General features: G+C 40.0%; 1 protein-coding gene across 2 annotated transcripts in view; it reads left to right on the top strand.

Moving 5' to 3' along the window:
• Nucleotides 1-14,761, top strand: part of XYLB (xylulokinase) — an 83,682-nt gene extending 68,921 nt beyond the window's left edge. Inside the window, exons 16-19 of one of the 2 annotated variants that reach the window (XM_071560710.1) lie at nucleotides 535-593; nucleotides 4,387-4,474; nucleotides 6,649-6,743; nucleotides 14,476-14,761. In XM_071560710.1, coding sequence (XP_071416811.1) covers nucleotides 535-593; nucleotides 4,387-4,474; nucleotides 6,649-6,743; nucleotides 14,476-14,559 — 326 coding nt within the window. In that variant the 3' untranslated portion in view covers nucleotides 14,560-14,761. The remainder of the gene's footprint in view (nucleotides 1-534; nucleotides 594-4,386; nucleotides 4,475-6,648; nucleotides 6,744-14,475) is intronic. The other variant, XM_071560711.1, reaches the window with a different exon arrangement.
• The last annotated feature ends 1,138 nt before the right edge of the window (nucleotides 14,762-15,899 follow it).

The following is a 15,899-nucleotide window of genomic DNA, read 5'->3' as shown; positions in this document are numbered from 1 at the left end:
TTGCACTGGAGGAAGATTCAGATTTTTTTTTTATTGAAGTGACTTAGACCACCTCTAATTACCTTTTGACACACTTCCTTGTCATTGAAGTGCATAGGGATTGCCCAGGTTTCAGTGAACTCTGACTGTGAACATCATGAGAAGATAAGTTTGGAAAATACTGCTGATTTTAAAGGTTATCTGTCAGTTTGTATACACACAGCTATGAGCCAAACCAATCTGATCTCAAACAGAGCTGTAATATAATAACACTCTGCCTTTCTTACTGTGTATCTCCTTTTCAAGTCTCCCTGACTCTGATAGCACTATAATAATAATAGATCTGCAATATTTATGTTGCCTCTTCTAAGGAAGTGTTCTAATGTGCCTTGGAAAAGTGGGTAATTAGTGTTATCTCCTTTTTAACAGACGGTAAATTAGAGGTACAGAGAGAGAACCCTGACTCCCACCCTGTACTCTCATTGCTTTTTTCAGTAGTACAAATCTTGACCATATGCACTTTCAGTCTGATTTGTATTTTTTATTACATTGCAGTGCCTAGAACAAGGATTTTGGCTACTGGTGGTGCATCCCACAATAAAACAATCTTGCAAGTAAGTAGAAAGTTAAATTCTTTGAACTGAACTTGCAGTTACATCGCCATTTTTATTTTGCTGTACTGAAGCCAGATCACTGCATAAGAAGGTGTGGATATGGGATTGTGAAACTGCTGCAGGTCTTTGGGGTTTTTTCAGGTTTACTTTGGAAACCTTTAGCCCAATGCTAATTTTATACGGAACTTAAAGGTTTTTTTCTTGCTTGACTAGTTTTGTGAGGGTCTATCTGAAGGAATGGTGTTTTCCAGGTCTCATCACTTACAACAAATCAATCAGCAAAGAAATCAAGAAGAAACTTCAAATATAATACCTAAGATTTTTGTAGTTTTTGCCATTCAGGTCAAAGTTCCACCATGGATTGCTTTAAGATGATGTTGGCATTGGGGTTTTTAAATGTTCAAACAAGCAACCCCCCCATACAAACCCCAAAGCCCTGCCCTTCTGTGACTTATTAGCATCACGTCATGTAGGAGGAGGCTACACTTCTGTACAGTCTGTCCTCTCTTCCCACCTTCCTCTTCTGCTGCTGTTGCTGCACATCCTGCCTGGATAAGATCCTTCATCCATCTTCTCAAAAACTGAGTACCATGTGCTCTCTGTTTCTGCCCACTGAGATTTGGCAAAGACTTGCTCACAAGTGGTGAGAGGCCTCTCACCTGGCTTTTGCTAGCACAGAGTTAGACATCTGGACTGGCATTCACCTTGCCCAAATCCAGTCATCTGTGATGTGATGTCTGTTTATGATCTGTCAACCCTGTAACAGTCAGGGGAGATCCCATCAGCTGCGGTGCAAAAGAAACTGGGTGGTGTTTTAACTTAATAAATATAAATGTCTCCCTCTGGGTGAGCCAAAGAGCTCTCTGGACTCCACAGAATACCTTGACAAGCTCCACTTTAACTGGAGGCTCCAACACTGAGCTGGAGGTGGACATGGACACCAAAAGGCACTTCTCTTAATCTTGGGCCAAGTCTTACCACTGACATTAGTCAACACAGAGTGGATTGTTTTCTGGAGATGCCAATCCCTTTTCATCACCTGGAGAGCGCAGAGGCCAGCCTCAACTGCACACCATGCTTTTTGACTATTCCAATCATAGGGAAGGAAGGTTCTCTGCTCCACAGAACCTGAGCTGGAATAAATGGAGGTTGAAGAGCAAAAAGCCAAAAGCTGATTCTCCCAAGGCATCTAAACCAGATGTTTGTATCAACGTTGGTTGTACAGCTGATTGGGGAGCACATTTTGCCTGCAGATGTCACTTTGCTTCATCTGCTTTGGTTATTTTGCCTAATAACTTGACATTGGAAAATGAACTGATCATTTAATTGCTAAAAAAAAAATTGGTCCTTACAGAAGTAATTCTGCTAAGAATACATCAGGAAAGAGACTGGATTCATACATGAGTTTCTTTTTAAAGCTGTATTTCCAGGTTAGGTGCCAGGAGGATCTCCTTGCTGTGGAATGAAAGCAGAGAACTTAATGTTCTAATAACATGTAATTTGGCAACATATAGAGCTGGTAAATCATGGGATGGGAGAGTGGTGGCTGGGGTGCTTGCTTTTCACGTATCACAATTCAGCTGGTTTTAAAACTCATTAGAAGTGTCTTAAAATAATATGATCAATACAGTGTCATTCATTTAATTCAATCACTGGTTAATTGGATCTTTCTTTTTAATTTAATCAAAACCTCAGAAACCATATCAGTTGCATGAAGAATAACAGCTTCAACCCTTATCATGGTCAATTTTGGATAATTTGTTCCAGGGCTACAAAAGACTATCATTTAATTAATCAGCATTCAGTAATTCCTATATTTTACACTGCAAAGGAGTCAACTTAGGAAAATCTGTTAAAAAAATTTAGTAGGGCAGCTTTCTCCATAGTTCTGGGAAGCTTTTTATAACATATGTGGTGCTTGATTAATGACCATATGAAACACAGTGAAATATTTTAAGCAGTAAAAACTCTAACAGTTTCTTTAAAAATTATTCATAAGAGATACCCCAGTTTCAAATGACTTACCAAATATATGAACTTTGAATAATTTTAATTTTATAATCTTGTGGCACAAAAATTAGTTATTTGTAGTATTACAACATTTATTAGCATTCAGTATAGAGTAGAGATGCATTGTATGAGACTCTGCAGAGATGCAAGAGAAAGGAAACCCTGGTTGTCCAAAGGATTGCACCATTCAAGCTTAAGACAATAAATAACTATTAGAGTTGAGATGAAGAAGTAGATGGGGAATGTGTTGAAATAACATGGTGGTATTGGTTGGCAGGACAGGCAGTGGAGCCAGTGCTCTGTGACCTTATGAATTCCAGAGGGCTTTTTAATAGATACCATGATTAATTTTTCATTTGTTCTCTAGCATTGAAGCTCATGTGTTGCTCAGTGCTGGCTTGCAAGTGAAGTTAGGTAATACCGCCTTGGCTGTCTTACCAGAAGAGAGCATTTTAAGTGTTTGAACTCAGGCTTTCATTGGATTCTAGTTAGCAACCAGCCACTTTTGTTTAAAATTATGAAAATCAGTGATTTTCAAAGGTTTTGATTGGCACATTATCTACAAACTTTCAGAGAAAGAAGAACAATTCTTCAGAAATTTCACGTACTGTTTTTCTAGATCTGATATGGATTGAGTTTCTTAGTCATCTTTTATGAAATCTTGGGGCCCATCATCATCAGGGTTGCAAATTCTAGGATCAGGGTGGTCTTGCACTAGTCCAAATGGTTTGGGTTCCTGAACATTCTGGCCTTATTTTAGACTCAACTGCATGGATGTAAGTCAGACGAGTCACTCTTCTCTTTGGCAAAAGTAATAAACCAGCACAAGTTGTATCAGAGTTGTTGCCTGCACCTTGCATTGCTCAGCCTGAGATGCACCTGCAGTCCTAGAAGGGATGAAACCAAAATGGAAAGCATTTGTTGATGTTTTTGGAAAGGAGTTATTGAAACTCCCATGTCCCTATCAAATGTCTTAATTTTCCCCCTTCTGTATTGTTTTTCCAAACCTGCACTGTGGGGAAGAGCACATGTTCTCAGTGGATGTGAGATGCCTGGTGTTGATTTCAATGCAGAATGATGCGTGGTTGAATAACTTTATTATGTATTGGATGCCATAATAAATTCTTTGCCTGTAAAATTTTATTTGCATTGCTCAAGCCAAGTTGACAAGTGTCTCAATATATCTTCATAGCTAAGGTTCTCTTAAATACAGGAAAACTCCTGGTAAACATAGAGACTGTGTAATCAGCTCCTGTGTCATTCTTCATGCTAATCCTGATATAATGGGAATGGTAGAGGTGAAGAAGACAGGCTTAGCAGGCCTTCATATTGCTGGAGTTTTATTTTTACCCAAGTTGAGAACTGAGAAACCATGACTGGTTCTTCTCTCATTCCCTCTAACTTGAATCAACCATAAACATGATGGAAAAAAACCCCAGTTGTAGATTCATGAGAAGGTCTCCCTGCCCTGATGTAAACCTTTGGCATAGGCTAATTGTGTGGGCTTTTGAGGGAGATAATGCTTGAACCCATGCTCCTCTGAACTTGTAATCAAGGGATCTGGAGAGAAATGGGGCTTTATTTCCTGGCTGCCTTACCTTTCTAACTCAGAATTACCAATACCCTGCTGTGTGCCGAGGTCAGGGCTCATTGCCTGTGGTGCCTCTTTCCATGGGTTTCTGAGTGCTTGGTTGAGGTGTACTGAAGTTGCTTGTTTTCCTAAGCAGTGACTGGGGATTTCTTATCCCTTGTCTTCCATGGACCATGCTTTGATACTTCTCAGGTGCTGTCTGATGTGTTCAACGCGCCGGTGTACACCATCGATACCGCCAACTCCGCTTGCTTGGGAAGTGCTTACAGAGCAATTCATGGTAAGGCTGCAGGGGGGAATCTTGAGCAATCAGGGAATTTAATTTCAGTTGGTTAATGCTTGGGATTAATGTTACTGAAAATGAGGGGAGAGTAGATCTGTGTGCATCTGGCTGGGAGGTCATTCAGGTCAAAGAGGGTTTTTTGCCCCTAATGCACTTGGATTAGGCTCAAGAATAATGTTTGTATTGTAATTCCAAGTCTAGTGGCTGCTTCTTGACCAAGGGTTAGGGTGTGGGAAGTGCTGATACTGTCCGGGGAAGGTCTAGGATCTTAATGTGTCAAGTTGCACACACGTGGAAGATTACAACCAACAGAAGGTGCTGGTGTAACATGCTGCCCCAGTTTGGGGACTGGGCTGTAAACTGAATTGCTGAAATGCTCAAACCAACATAGAACCTAGCACAGAACGTCAGTGAGGGCAGGGACAACAGAACTGGTAATACTGCTGGCCAAGTAGATGTTATTAAACTTATATTTATCTTCCAGCTTTTAAACATCAAGTTGAAGGATATGCAAGGTGTCCTGGGCTCCATGCACTTCTGCAAAAGAATAAATCTTGGGACACTCTTAGGTTGACCACTTTGCTTGCTGGACTACATCAATCACTGTAATGCAACAGTCCAAGCCCCAGATTTAAGGTGTTAATTAACTTCTATCTATTATTGTGTGCAGGTGTGTGTTAAGGGTGAGCCCTCAGTTATTTGTGACTTGAGTCCCAAACATGAAATTTTATTCATTTTATTTTTAAACCAATTTCTAATATCTAACAGCTAAACAATTCAATGAATGTATATCAAATTCTGAAGTCCTTATTTAGGTTAACTTTTATTAGCCTCGGTTTTTCTAATTAGAAGATTTAGGATTTGGTCCTTAAGACATGGACAACTTCTGTACAAGTTCATGTAAGACGATGGGATTACAACAAGCATGGAAAAGATAACATCAGCCATCAGGAGAAATCAGCCAAGTTTTAATTTTAGAAGCAAATTCCGCTGTCACATTACAGTATCTGAAGAATACACACTCCCTTGCATTTGAAAACAGCACAAAAAATTGCACAGCCAAAACTTGAGTTGGTGTGTTTGATGCACACAAAATGCTCTCCTCTATTTCCAGAAAAAACACAAGGGTTCTGTTAGGTAAAGTGCCTGTTTTAGGACAGTGGAAACAGCACTGTTCAATTGTCAGTGCGTTTGAAGCCACGATGAGACCATTTTTGCACCTTGGGGGTCAAATTTCCAAACTGATTTCCTCTGTACTCAAACTCTGCCTATTGCTTCAGAAGCCACTAGAATCTTCCCAGCACCTAATGCTGCAGGCAAATTCCTCATCTGTGGATGTGTGTGGAATGTGGAAACATCATTAAAGTTTGTGCAGATGTTTCATATGTATGGGAGCTATCTTCCCTCTGCCAGTTTGGCATGTGGAATGTGGGGCTTGGCTGACAGTGTTTGAGTGAAGATTTCGGATGCCATGCTGATGCAGGGACCCCTCAGCTCAGGTCCTCTACCAGCCAAGCTCCAGGGGCTTGCTGCGTGTGTTTCTAAATGGCATTTTTGATTGATGCTTTCAGCTGACTCACTCTTGCCCAGGCAAAGGAATTGAGGAAAAGTGAAGACTTGCTAATATAAATGAAATACTGATGGCAAGGATTCGGCAGTTAGCCTGGGGTTCTTACCAGGTGTACAAGGAGCTCCTGAAATGTTGTGATTCACTCGGAAAGCAAAATGCTTTAGTAGCAGAACTCCCCTATTATTCTACTTCCTTATATAAAAATATGCTTAATAATTTGTAGCATGTTTTCTTGAAAGTGTTTTCGCTTCTCTTCCCTTTTATGTTTAGTCACATTTTGTCCTTGAATCCCTTGCTCCCACGTATTTTCACTGCTGTTTACTGTATTGTTGTAGCCATAAATAATTACTGATATTGTTGAGTAGCATTTCTGCTGCTTACCTATTCCCCAGGGTACGAATTGAGTGATTGGCAAAAACTCAGAGTCCCCCCTTCCCAGGGTAGCGCATGGGAATGTAAGATCTTCTGCCATTTATCCTTCAATCCTGAATACTGACCTGACCAGGGAAGATCAATATAATGTATTAATTTGCCAGGGAGTCAAGGCACATCCCTCATCGTGGTTTTTTTACATTGATCAGAATTGTGATTCTCATTGCAGGACTTGTAGCTGAGAGGAATGTGTCCTTGGCTGATGTTGTGAAATCGGCACCAGAGCCCAGATTGGCTGTTACACCCACAGCTGGGGCTGAGGAGGTGAGCAAGCTTGGGAATTCCATTTTTCTTTTCATTTCCTGCCTGCTACAAAATGTAGTGGTTTACTAACTTTTCCAGAAAAATAGATTAATTAAAAAAAACCATTTGGTTTCACAATTCCTATTCCATGTTGCAAAGATGGATTTGATTTGGGGAGATCTTTGGTGTTGTAATGGTGCAATAATCTGATTCCTCCATCCAGGTCTGTGAGAGTGAATTTTCCTAACAGGGTGTGATCAGAGAGCAAAATCTGTTCCTTAAGGGACAGAAAATATCGTAAAATAGGCTGAATTTGGATACAGGTCAGTCAGGTTGTAACTGATAATAATGATAAAACAGTCTTGTTTGCAGCAAGCAGCATGGGAAAAGGAGTGGTGATGGTACTTTCTGGCTTCTTGGAAAACATCCCTAAAGATCCTTCCTGTCTGTTTGTAAACAGTGGTCAGTAATTGTATATATACACTTGTAGCTCCTACTTGGAAAGCATTCCAAGTGGGAGAATATTGTAGGCACAGGTCTTTGGTACTGTGCCCATCCTGTGAATTCCAGCACATCTGAAGGTGATGTTTGTGCTCTATGGCCAGGGTAGATAAAGCTAAAGAGACAGTCATTGTTGTTAAATGTGATTCCAGTCCTTGTAAAACCAAAGAAGGAATCATTGTCTCAGGCTCTTCACTGCAACCCTGGACCTTTCACTATCAGGTGCCAAAAGCTTCAGTTTACAACAGCTTTTGAAATACAATGTGTAGTAATAAATAAACAATACACTAGAGCAAGATTCGTAGGGAGCACAAGTTTAAATAACAAAGGTGAATCTGTCTTCAGCTGTGCAAAAACTTTGTTTGCATCAACACAGCCTTACACACTGTACCATTTATGAGATTTGGGTGTGCCCTAACTACAGGCAACAAGGTTTTAAAGCTTTTATTTAAACTGGGAAATTAATGATCTGCCAAAACTACTAACTCCCAGCTACATGTGTAGTGGAGCACCAGATATCATCATGAGTAATAATAGAAATGATCATGCTGCATTGTGCCTGCCAGCGTATTATTTAATTATTAACTGAAATGGAGGAGCTTGGTAATCGAATAGAAGTCCCCTTCAGAAATATTAAGACATTGAATAATTTAAACTTGATTGATCTGATCTCATTTACTCAACCTTCCCTCCTCATTTTAAAAGATAAAATAATTAACAGCGATGGCTTGTGCTGTGTGTGTTGCAGCTGAAGCTCTGCGGGGAACGCACTTCAGGAGCAGATCCCTCGTGTCTGATTCAACCTCACGTTGCTGCCCTGTTCTCCCCCAAAATGCTGTGTGCTGAAAAGCTGCCAGGCTGGCTTGGGTGGAGGTGGGGAGTGCTCAGAGAGCTGCTTTTGACCCCCTGGTGCTGGTTCAGCTATAAAACTCAAGGGCAGGGAGTACAGCTGTCACTCACTGGGGCCCTGCAAGCACCTTGGACCCCTGCAGGGACCAAGCAAACCTGACTGGAAAGATCACTGGGGAATTCACCTACCTTCTGTTTTAGTGTCTGCAGAAAATGGCCTGGAAGCCAAAAGAGTTAATTACCTCCCTCTCTATAATTTTTTCCTCTTTTTCCACATGGTTAGACCTGGCTTTCATAGCACATCTTATTGGTTTTAAATGATGTACAACAGTGAATTATTGCCCTGATAGATAGGAGTGAATGATAGGGAAAGTAGTGGCCAAACAGCATGTGAAAGAATAACCATTCCTGCTCTTTAGCTTAGCTTTCCAGCTTCATTCCATTAAAAACAGCTTCTTGCAATTACATATTCTACACCACTTCTTTTTTCTTCCTGTCTTATAATTTTGCAGTTGATGGTGGGTTCCCTGGCTATTTCATGGCTGTGAAACTGCAGAAAGCCAGAGGGCCTGTCGCTAATACAGTGTGTTAGCATGAACAGTGCAGTAAAAATTCATAATGCAATGAGTCAGTCTGATTCTGTTTCTTACAGAGCTGCATCTCCCTGTCCATCCAATTTCATTCTGTTGAGGTTAGAGCCTTTCACTTAAATGATGGTTCTTTTTATAAACTTCAAAGTCATCCTGAGGATAAGTTCTGTCTTGCTGAGGAGCTCTTCTGAAAGAGTCTGGCTCACCAATGTGAAATTCCCCGGACCACTTCTTTACATTTTTTGGATGGCTACAGCTAGATCTTGGCAGGGTGGAGAGAAAAACAGGTCATAACACAGCAATCTGCTCTGGTTTCATCCTTTCTTCCTGGTATAGGTTGGAGACAACATGTGTTAGATCATTGGAGGGAGGAAAACCTCCCATAGATGGAGGTCAAATGCGACAGTTTGATGTAGCTGCTTCTTCATTGCCAAGGCTTATTCACCCAGTAGGAGTTTTCAGGAACCAAAAATGCAAAAAGGGTTTCTTTGATTGCTGAGGGATCATTTGTGATAATGAATGTGATTTTAAAAAGTAAGGGCAGGGAACAAAAAGCAGCTCTTCTGGTTCAATTAAACTGATGGGCAGGTAAAATTGAATAAAGTCACAAGATGGGGGACACAGACCTTGTGATGGGAGATGAATTAGTAGTTATTGGAAACTGAAGTCTCAAAAGTTCGAACTTGTCTGGCAAAAATGTGACTTTATCCTGTAACAGGCCATGCTGCCTTGAAGAGACCATTTCAAAGAAGATAAAACCCTCTCCGTGGCTATGACCCCTAGTCTCTTAGCTGAACCTGATTTCCCACTATTTTTGTAGGCTATGGGTGTTAACTTGAGCTTGTTTCTAATTCTGTCGGTACTCAAATGGGTCATAAGGTGTTCTGGTGGTAACCACCATGGTGATAGTCCTTGGTCACTTATTCAGCCAGGGCAGCTCAAGTCATCTGTGGGTTAACCTGATGAGTCCTTCTTCCCGGTTTTCAGAATAGCAAAAATTAGTGTCATCTCACTCTTTGAAACCTCCTCTCTCCCTATAGAGAGAGATTAATCAGAACCACTAAGCATCACAAAAATAACGAGGAGATTCTAGAGCAATAGATATGTGATAACAGACAGAAAGAATTATTCTAGCATTAGAATTCAGATCTATTTTAGTAGTCTGTTAAAACAATGATGGTTGGCTAGTTGGTTAATTAAGAAAAAAAAAACCATGAGAGGGAACAGGATTATCTGGGAGTTGGTCACTTGTGTTTATACAGTGTCAGATTGGTTGTGATACTGTCCTGTGGGGTTTTGTAAGGGAGAAGGCACAGTGCAGTTCACTACCTCTGGATGTGTGATTTTTGATTGCATTATTGACTCTGCTGAGATGTATTAATCCTGCAAAAATTCAAGAAGGGAAAATGTAAACCTAACAGGTTTTCTTGACTTTGGTGAATTGCTTTGTAAGTAGGTGGATTTATAGAAGTGACCCTATTCCCCAGGAAGGTTATAATGACCTATTTATTGATTTAAAATAATCATGTTTTGTTGAGATAGATTGTGGGGGTGGGAGTGTTGTTTTCTAGAATTGCTTCAGGTTGGCAATTTAGTGCAAAGTAGGTAATAATAATATAACCACAAAAATATAATAGGTATTGATAAGAGTTTGATTAAGGTGATTTGTGTAGCCAATAATATTTTTTAACCTATGAAATTGATTAAAATAGGCTTGAAGAATGAATATCTGAAGTAAATAAAGTCACTTTTTGAGGTGTGGTTCCTTGGAGAAGTTTTCAGAGTATTTCAAACACTGATGTATTCTTTCTGCTTTATGAATATCCTTTCTGTGTTAAGAAAAGTGAATATGATTTGAAAAATAAAGCAACTTGTGGTTTCTTTAGCAAATCTCTTTGGGTAATTTGAGCTGGGTTAAGAAAAAAACGAACCTATCAAAAGCAGCAAGTGTTTGTGAGAGACTGATTAATTTTAATCTATTCAGGGTAGATTAAAAGTACTCTAGTAGATTAAAATTAGATAATCATCAGCATCATCTTTGTAATTTGTAAATTTTTAATTGCTCCAATGATTGGCTAACAGAGTGTTGCAGGGTATAGGAGGATCCATATGAATTGTCACTTGTAGTAATAATCTTTAGCTTGTTTTACTTTTAGAGGATGGCAGGGACAATGTAAGCAGTAAAAGCCCTGTTGAGTACGTAGGCTGGTACTGTGGTGAGATATGGTAGTAGGATGACACATTTGATTTTGACAAGAGAAAAAGGTAGCATTGTATGAAAGTATTTTTCAGAGAGAGCAGGTTAAGTTATTCCCTGTTATAATGTATTATTTATCATTATAATTTTCTTTAGTTATTTGTGGGACCGTCAGAGTGTGACCAGATTGTCCCAGGAGAGAAGTTCAGGGTTTGTAAATGAAGCAATCAGAATACTGCTGATGTTATGGGGTAAGCTATAGAGATAAGCCAGAGAAAGGGCTGTAATGTAGCAAGGACAATTAAATTATGGACAATAATAAGGTTCATGTTGTGATACATGTAATTACTTCTGTTAAATATCATGGTTTGATAGATTAGGTTTGAGGCTATGACAGAGAGGGAATTTATGTTCTTGTGTTTTTATGCATCGTTGAGAGTCCTTTATTCCCTTTGGACCTCAATTATAAAAATGCATCTACATAATTGCTTCAGGAAAGACTCCTGGAATTGCACAGGAGGAGTTGCCCAAGGTTCTGTGGAGGAATTTCAGTTGTGACAGATGTGGAGAACCATCTTTAACAGACACAATTGTGTGCACACTCAGGACATGTTCTTGGTTGGTGCCTTTTGGCTTTTCTTCTCTGTGGTTCATGGGCGCTGCGCTGCTTTGGCCCCAAACTGCAGCTGGTGGAAAAGCTTGTTAAAACCTTGTAGTACTGCTCCACTTGTCAACCATGATGTACTGATGGTATTACAGCCAAATTCCCTGAGGAGGAGGAATTTAAGACTTTGCTTATCCCTTTGAGCTTTTTTCATTTCCGATGAACAGGAATAGAGTACAAGAAATATTCTTAATTTTAAGTTTGCATTTTTTTTCAGATAGTCCATAATGCAGCATTTACTTACTGTAGTGGCTGAGAAGCTTATTGCAAATGCCTGAATTTTCTCAATTAGCAAGCTAAGTGCTTAAGTCCAATAAACAGGAAAAGAAACCGTATCAGTAAATGTGGTTGCTCACTTATTTTGACACAATTTAATTTAGAGTGATGTATTAACAATAATACTTCCCAGTCTTCTGCTAAATGCATTGTATGTATTTTCTAAAAATTACTGATGGGTAAGTAATATGGAGCCTGTTTTCTCAGTGCTTGATCTTGCTTACCAATGCTGCTCTGTTGTGCTGAATCTTTGCTGAGAAATGCAAAGGGTTTATCAAATTTACAGAATCGTGAAGTCAGAAATAGCCAGTCTTCATTATAGACACTTCAGTGAATAGAGGAGCTGGTTTGTTTGACATACTGATACTCCCACTATAGCCATAGTTGCCTGCTCAATGTTTTGTTTACTCTGATGTGCATATTTAGCAGATATGGGAGCAATGATGTTCTTTGGGAACATGAAAAGAATGTGTATATGTATATATCCATATGTATATATATATATATACACACACTTCTCTGAGGCCTCAAGGCCCTCATATAGTTAGTTAAAAATACCATGCTGAGTAATGTGACATTTCATGATAGTAGTGCATTTTATTTTCTAACCCCATAAATCTGCATAAATCTCCATGGATCTCAGTATCACTTCCCTGTGGAGAAGAGGAGTTGGGGCACATACATGTTAAATGCGTGGCCCGGGGTCACTGAATGAGGCTGTTGCAGAGGCAGCAGTGAGTTGATTTCTCTGTTTCAATCAGATAAAGACACTGTAAGACTCAGTCCCCGTGAGATGGATTTAAAAACCGTCCTGATGATACCTCGGCTAAGGGACAGTGTCTCTTTCCATGTGCTGTAGATGCTGCTTCTCTTCTTCCCCTTCATATACTTAATCTGTTGTAGAAATGCACTTCAACATCTATAACATCTGGTTTGTGCAAGGGATGAATTGATCAAAAAGGTTTCTTCTGCAGAATGTATCCGTTGAGTCATACTCACTGGCCCTTGTGGAAGGTGGAAATGCAAATGAGATAAATCCAGGTTTCGCTGGTCAGACTGAAATTATCATTCAGGAAGAGGCAAACAGAGAAACTGATATTTTTCCATCAATTAGAAGACAAAACAAAACAAAAAAGCTATTTTTTTTACTTCCTAGATGAGAAGACTGTGTGATGGTTTGTTTTTTTTTTCATCTGGTGGAGCTTGAGTGTTACAAACACTGAGGCTACTGTGGGGCTGTACATAGAACTGCACAAGAACAATCCTGCCTCCTACCATGTCCTGATAGTTTACACCTGCAATATTTTCCTCCTGAATTTTTCATGCATGTACATACACAGTAGTTGGCTATCCTGAAAAGGATAAAATGCATTTAAATGTGAGATCTCACTGATGAGAGCAGTAATTCAGTTTTCTGGGTATGATTCATTATGGCTCTATAACCTCTCCAAACCTGGAGCCAGGAGCAAGGCTGCCCTGATTATGAGTAACATCAGTGCAGAGGGCTTGTAGACCAGACTGACTGCCCCTAGGACTGACTGTGACAGGGATAGAACCTTATGGCAACCTGCTAAGGACTGCTCAAGCCTGTACCAGACTGTACACTGGCTCCTGGCAGTCTCTTCTTTGTGCTCAAGCCAGCAAATGAATGAAGCTGTTCTGATATGACTTGCCAAACTACTGATTTTATTAGATGTACAGTTAACACCAGAGAAAGGACATAAGGGAAAAGGTGTATCTCTAAGATCTAGATGAAGTACAGTTTTTGGTTGGAGCCAGTAGTATGGATTTATTCAGGGTTTCTGCTATGTCATGGATCTCTCTCATATCCAAAGGCATATGGCATGTTTCAGTCTGGGGTTTTGAGTACATTTGAGTCTTGATTCTTCTTTTTATGGTTGTAACAATTCTGGATCTAAAAATTCCTGGAGAGCTAGGGAAATGCAAAGTAAAGCTCCTGAGATACTTGGTGTAGTTGTGGATAGAAGTTGGGTCTCCATTTGTCCCTCTGGGCCTGTGATCAGGGAGCAAGGAACCTGGACAAGGAGCAGACTATGGATGGGGAAAGCTGTGAAAGATGTGAATGAGAAAAGCAGCTCAGATACACGAGTGTGATAGGGGTGGGAGAGGGAGTGTGAAGTGCAAAGTGTATTTTAGAAGGCCCTGCTTAGTATACTGACCAAGGAGGATCTGTCTGATGGTGGAGTTTGGCTGTGCTGGAGGGCAGTAGTGTGTGATTAGTGAGGCAGAGGAGGAGGGGACAGAGCCAGTGATCCATCCTGGGGCAGTGGAGGGAGGCAAGGACAGGAGTTCTGCCTGGGTGATTGGGACAGCTATTACTGGAGAGGAGTATGTCACACTGGGAGAGGTGACTTTAGCTGAGCTCCTTCCACTGGAAGTAATGACTTCTGCTTATAGCAAGAATGCAGACACAGTAAGAACAACCTGTGCATGTCGTAAAATTAAGCTGTAAAGGTGCTGGTAAAAAGACTGTGACATTTAAAGAAAGAAAACTCTGCAGCATTTTCTTGAGCAAACTGGGGAAAAACCAGCCCAAATCTCCAGGTACCTGCAAAGATGCTACATATTTCAGGACTGAAGATGTTTATTAACTGCAGTGTGATTTAAAAACATAATTTTTCAACTGAGACATATTTATTTATTTTTCCTTTTTAGCTCTATGGTCCACTTCTGAAAAGATATGCTGAGCTTGAACAGAAGGTTATCTACAACTCAACCTCTTCTTGTCTTACGAAATAGAAGCAAACAAAATTTATGTCAGCTGAGTGGACTCCCAAGGAGATCAAGAAAGATTTTCTCAGAATTTACTGGAGTTGTTTAAATAATTTCATTTGTCTTTGTAGACAAATAATTTTTAAATGTCTGTATTTGAGTTTGTTGGTGGGGAAAAAATTAAATTGTGATTGAAAACCTGATTAAAAAGGCATCATATTGCTCTGTGTGTTTGTGGCTTCAATTTTTCTTGGGTACTTTTCAGATTGTGTTTGCTGTTTCAGAAGAGCTGGATGATAAAGTCAGGTCCCTTGTATAAATGAGTCACTTTACCCATCTCTGTCAGCTTGGACTCCATGTGTTTGGCATGCCAACCTCTGCATACCTGTCTAGCAAAGTATCTTAATTCCTCAACTTCTCCTACTTAAATATTTCGAGACTATCTTTCTGTTCATCTGTAACTTCCTGATGTTTATATCTTTACCTACATGAAACCCATGGAAAGCATAAACACACTGACTTAATCCCATCCTTTTTTAATATGTGGATAAGTCTTTAAAACTCCCTGGGATCCTCTGAGAAGGGAAATTCTTGTTACATGACACTTTGAAAAAATCTCTTGTGATTTGGTTGATATGGTTGGTTTTTATAGATTGTGGAAGGCACGGAGGTCTTGGGATACCGATGCCATTCCACAATGTTTTACTTGAAATCAGTTTTGTGAGAAAAGAAAATAAAGGGACAAACATGGGAATTTTCACACATCTTCCTTCTGCACACCAGCTTAGGGTTACTCTGCTTTCCTTTCCTACTCTAGGTGTCATGGCTGTGAAATTCTTTGTGTCATGCTCTGCTCCCAACAGGGAAGGAAGGTCACTTTTTTCCTTACACCACCAGGATCCCATTTCTTTCTCAGGCATCTCAAACAGAACAGGTGAGTGTATTCCTCTGTTGCTGCTCTTTCACTTCTGATGTTAGTCCCGATTAAGTAACCTCTACCTGAGAAAATCTTAGGAGAAAATACAATCTAGGAGATCTTTCTGCAAAGGTGTGTGGAAGTTGCAGAATTTGAATGAACATCCTAAATCACCCTGTGAAAGTGGGAACACTTAACTGCACTATTTTGCAGTGCCTATATCTTTCCCTTAGGATAAAATTTCTCTTGGGAATAAAGCCCATTGTTTAATGAAAGTGACTGGAGTCCTTCTTGTAGAAGTTGTAATGTGCTTAAGGAGTAAGCCAGAGAATTGTAGGGAGTAGAGGATCTCTTTATTGAGTGAGAGCTGGGTTATGTCCCTGCTGGAGCTGGGTGACTCAGATTCATAATCCTAACGTTACAACAGCATATGGAGCACTCTCCCTGTCCC

Source organism: Pithys albifrons, chromosome 7 (genome assembly GCF_047495875.1).
Source record: "Pithys albifrons albifrons isolate INPA30051 chromosome 7, PitAlb_v1, whole genome shotgun sequence".
In the NCBI taxonomy this organism is placed as follows: domain Eukaryota; kingdom Metazoa; phylum Chordata; class Aves; order Passeriformes; family Thamnophilidae; genus Pithys; species Pithys albifrons.
The sequence above is the reverse complement of the archived record's forward strand: the minus strand, read 5'-3'. Positions and strand labels throughout refer to the sequence as shown.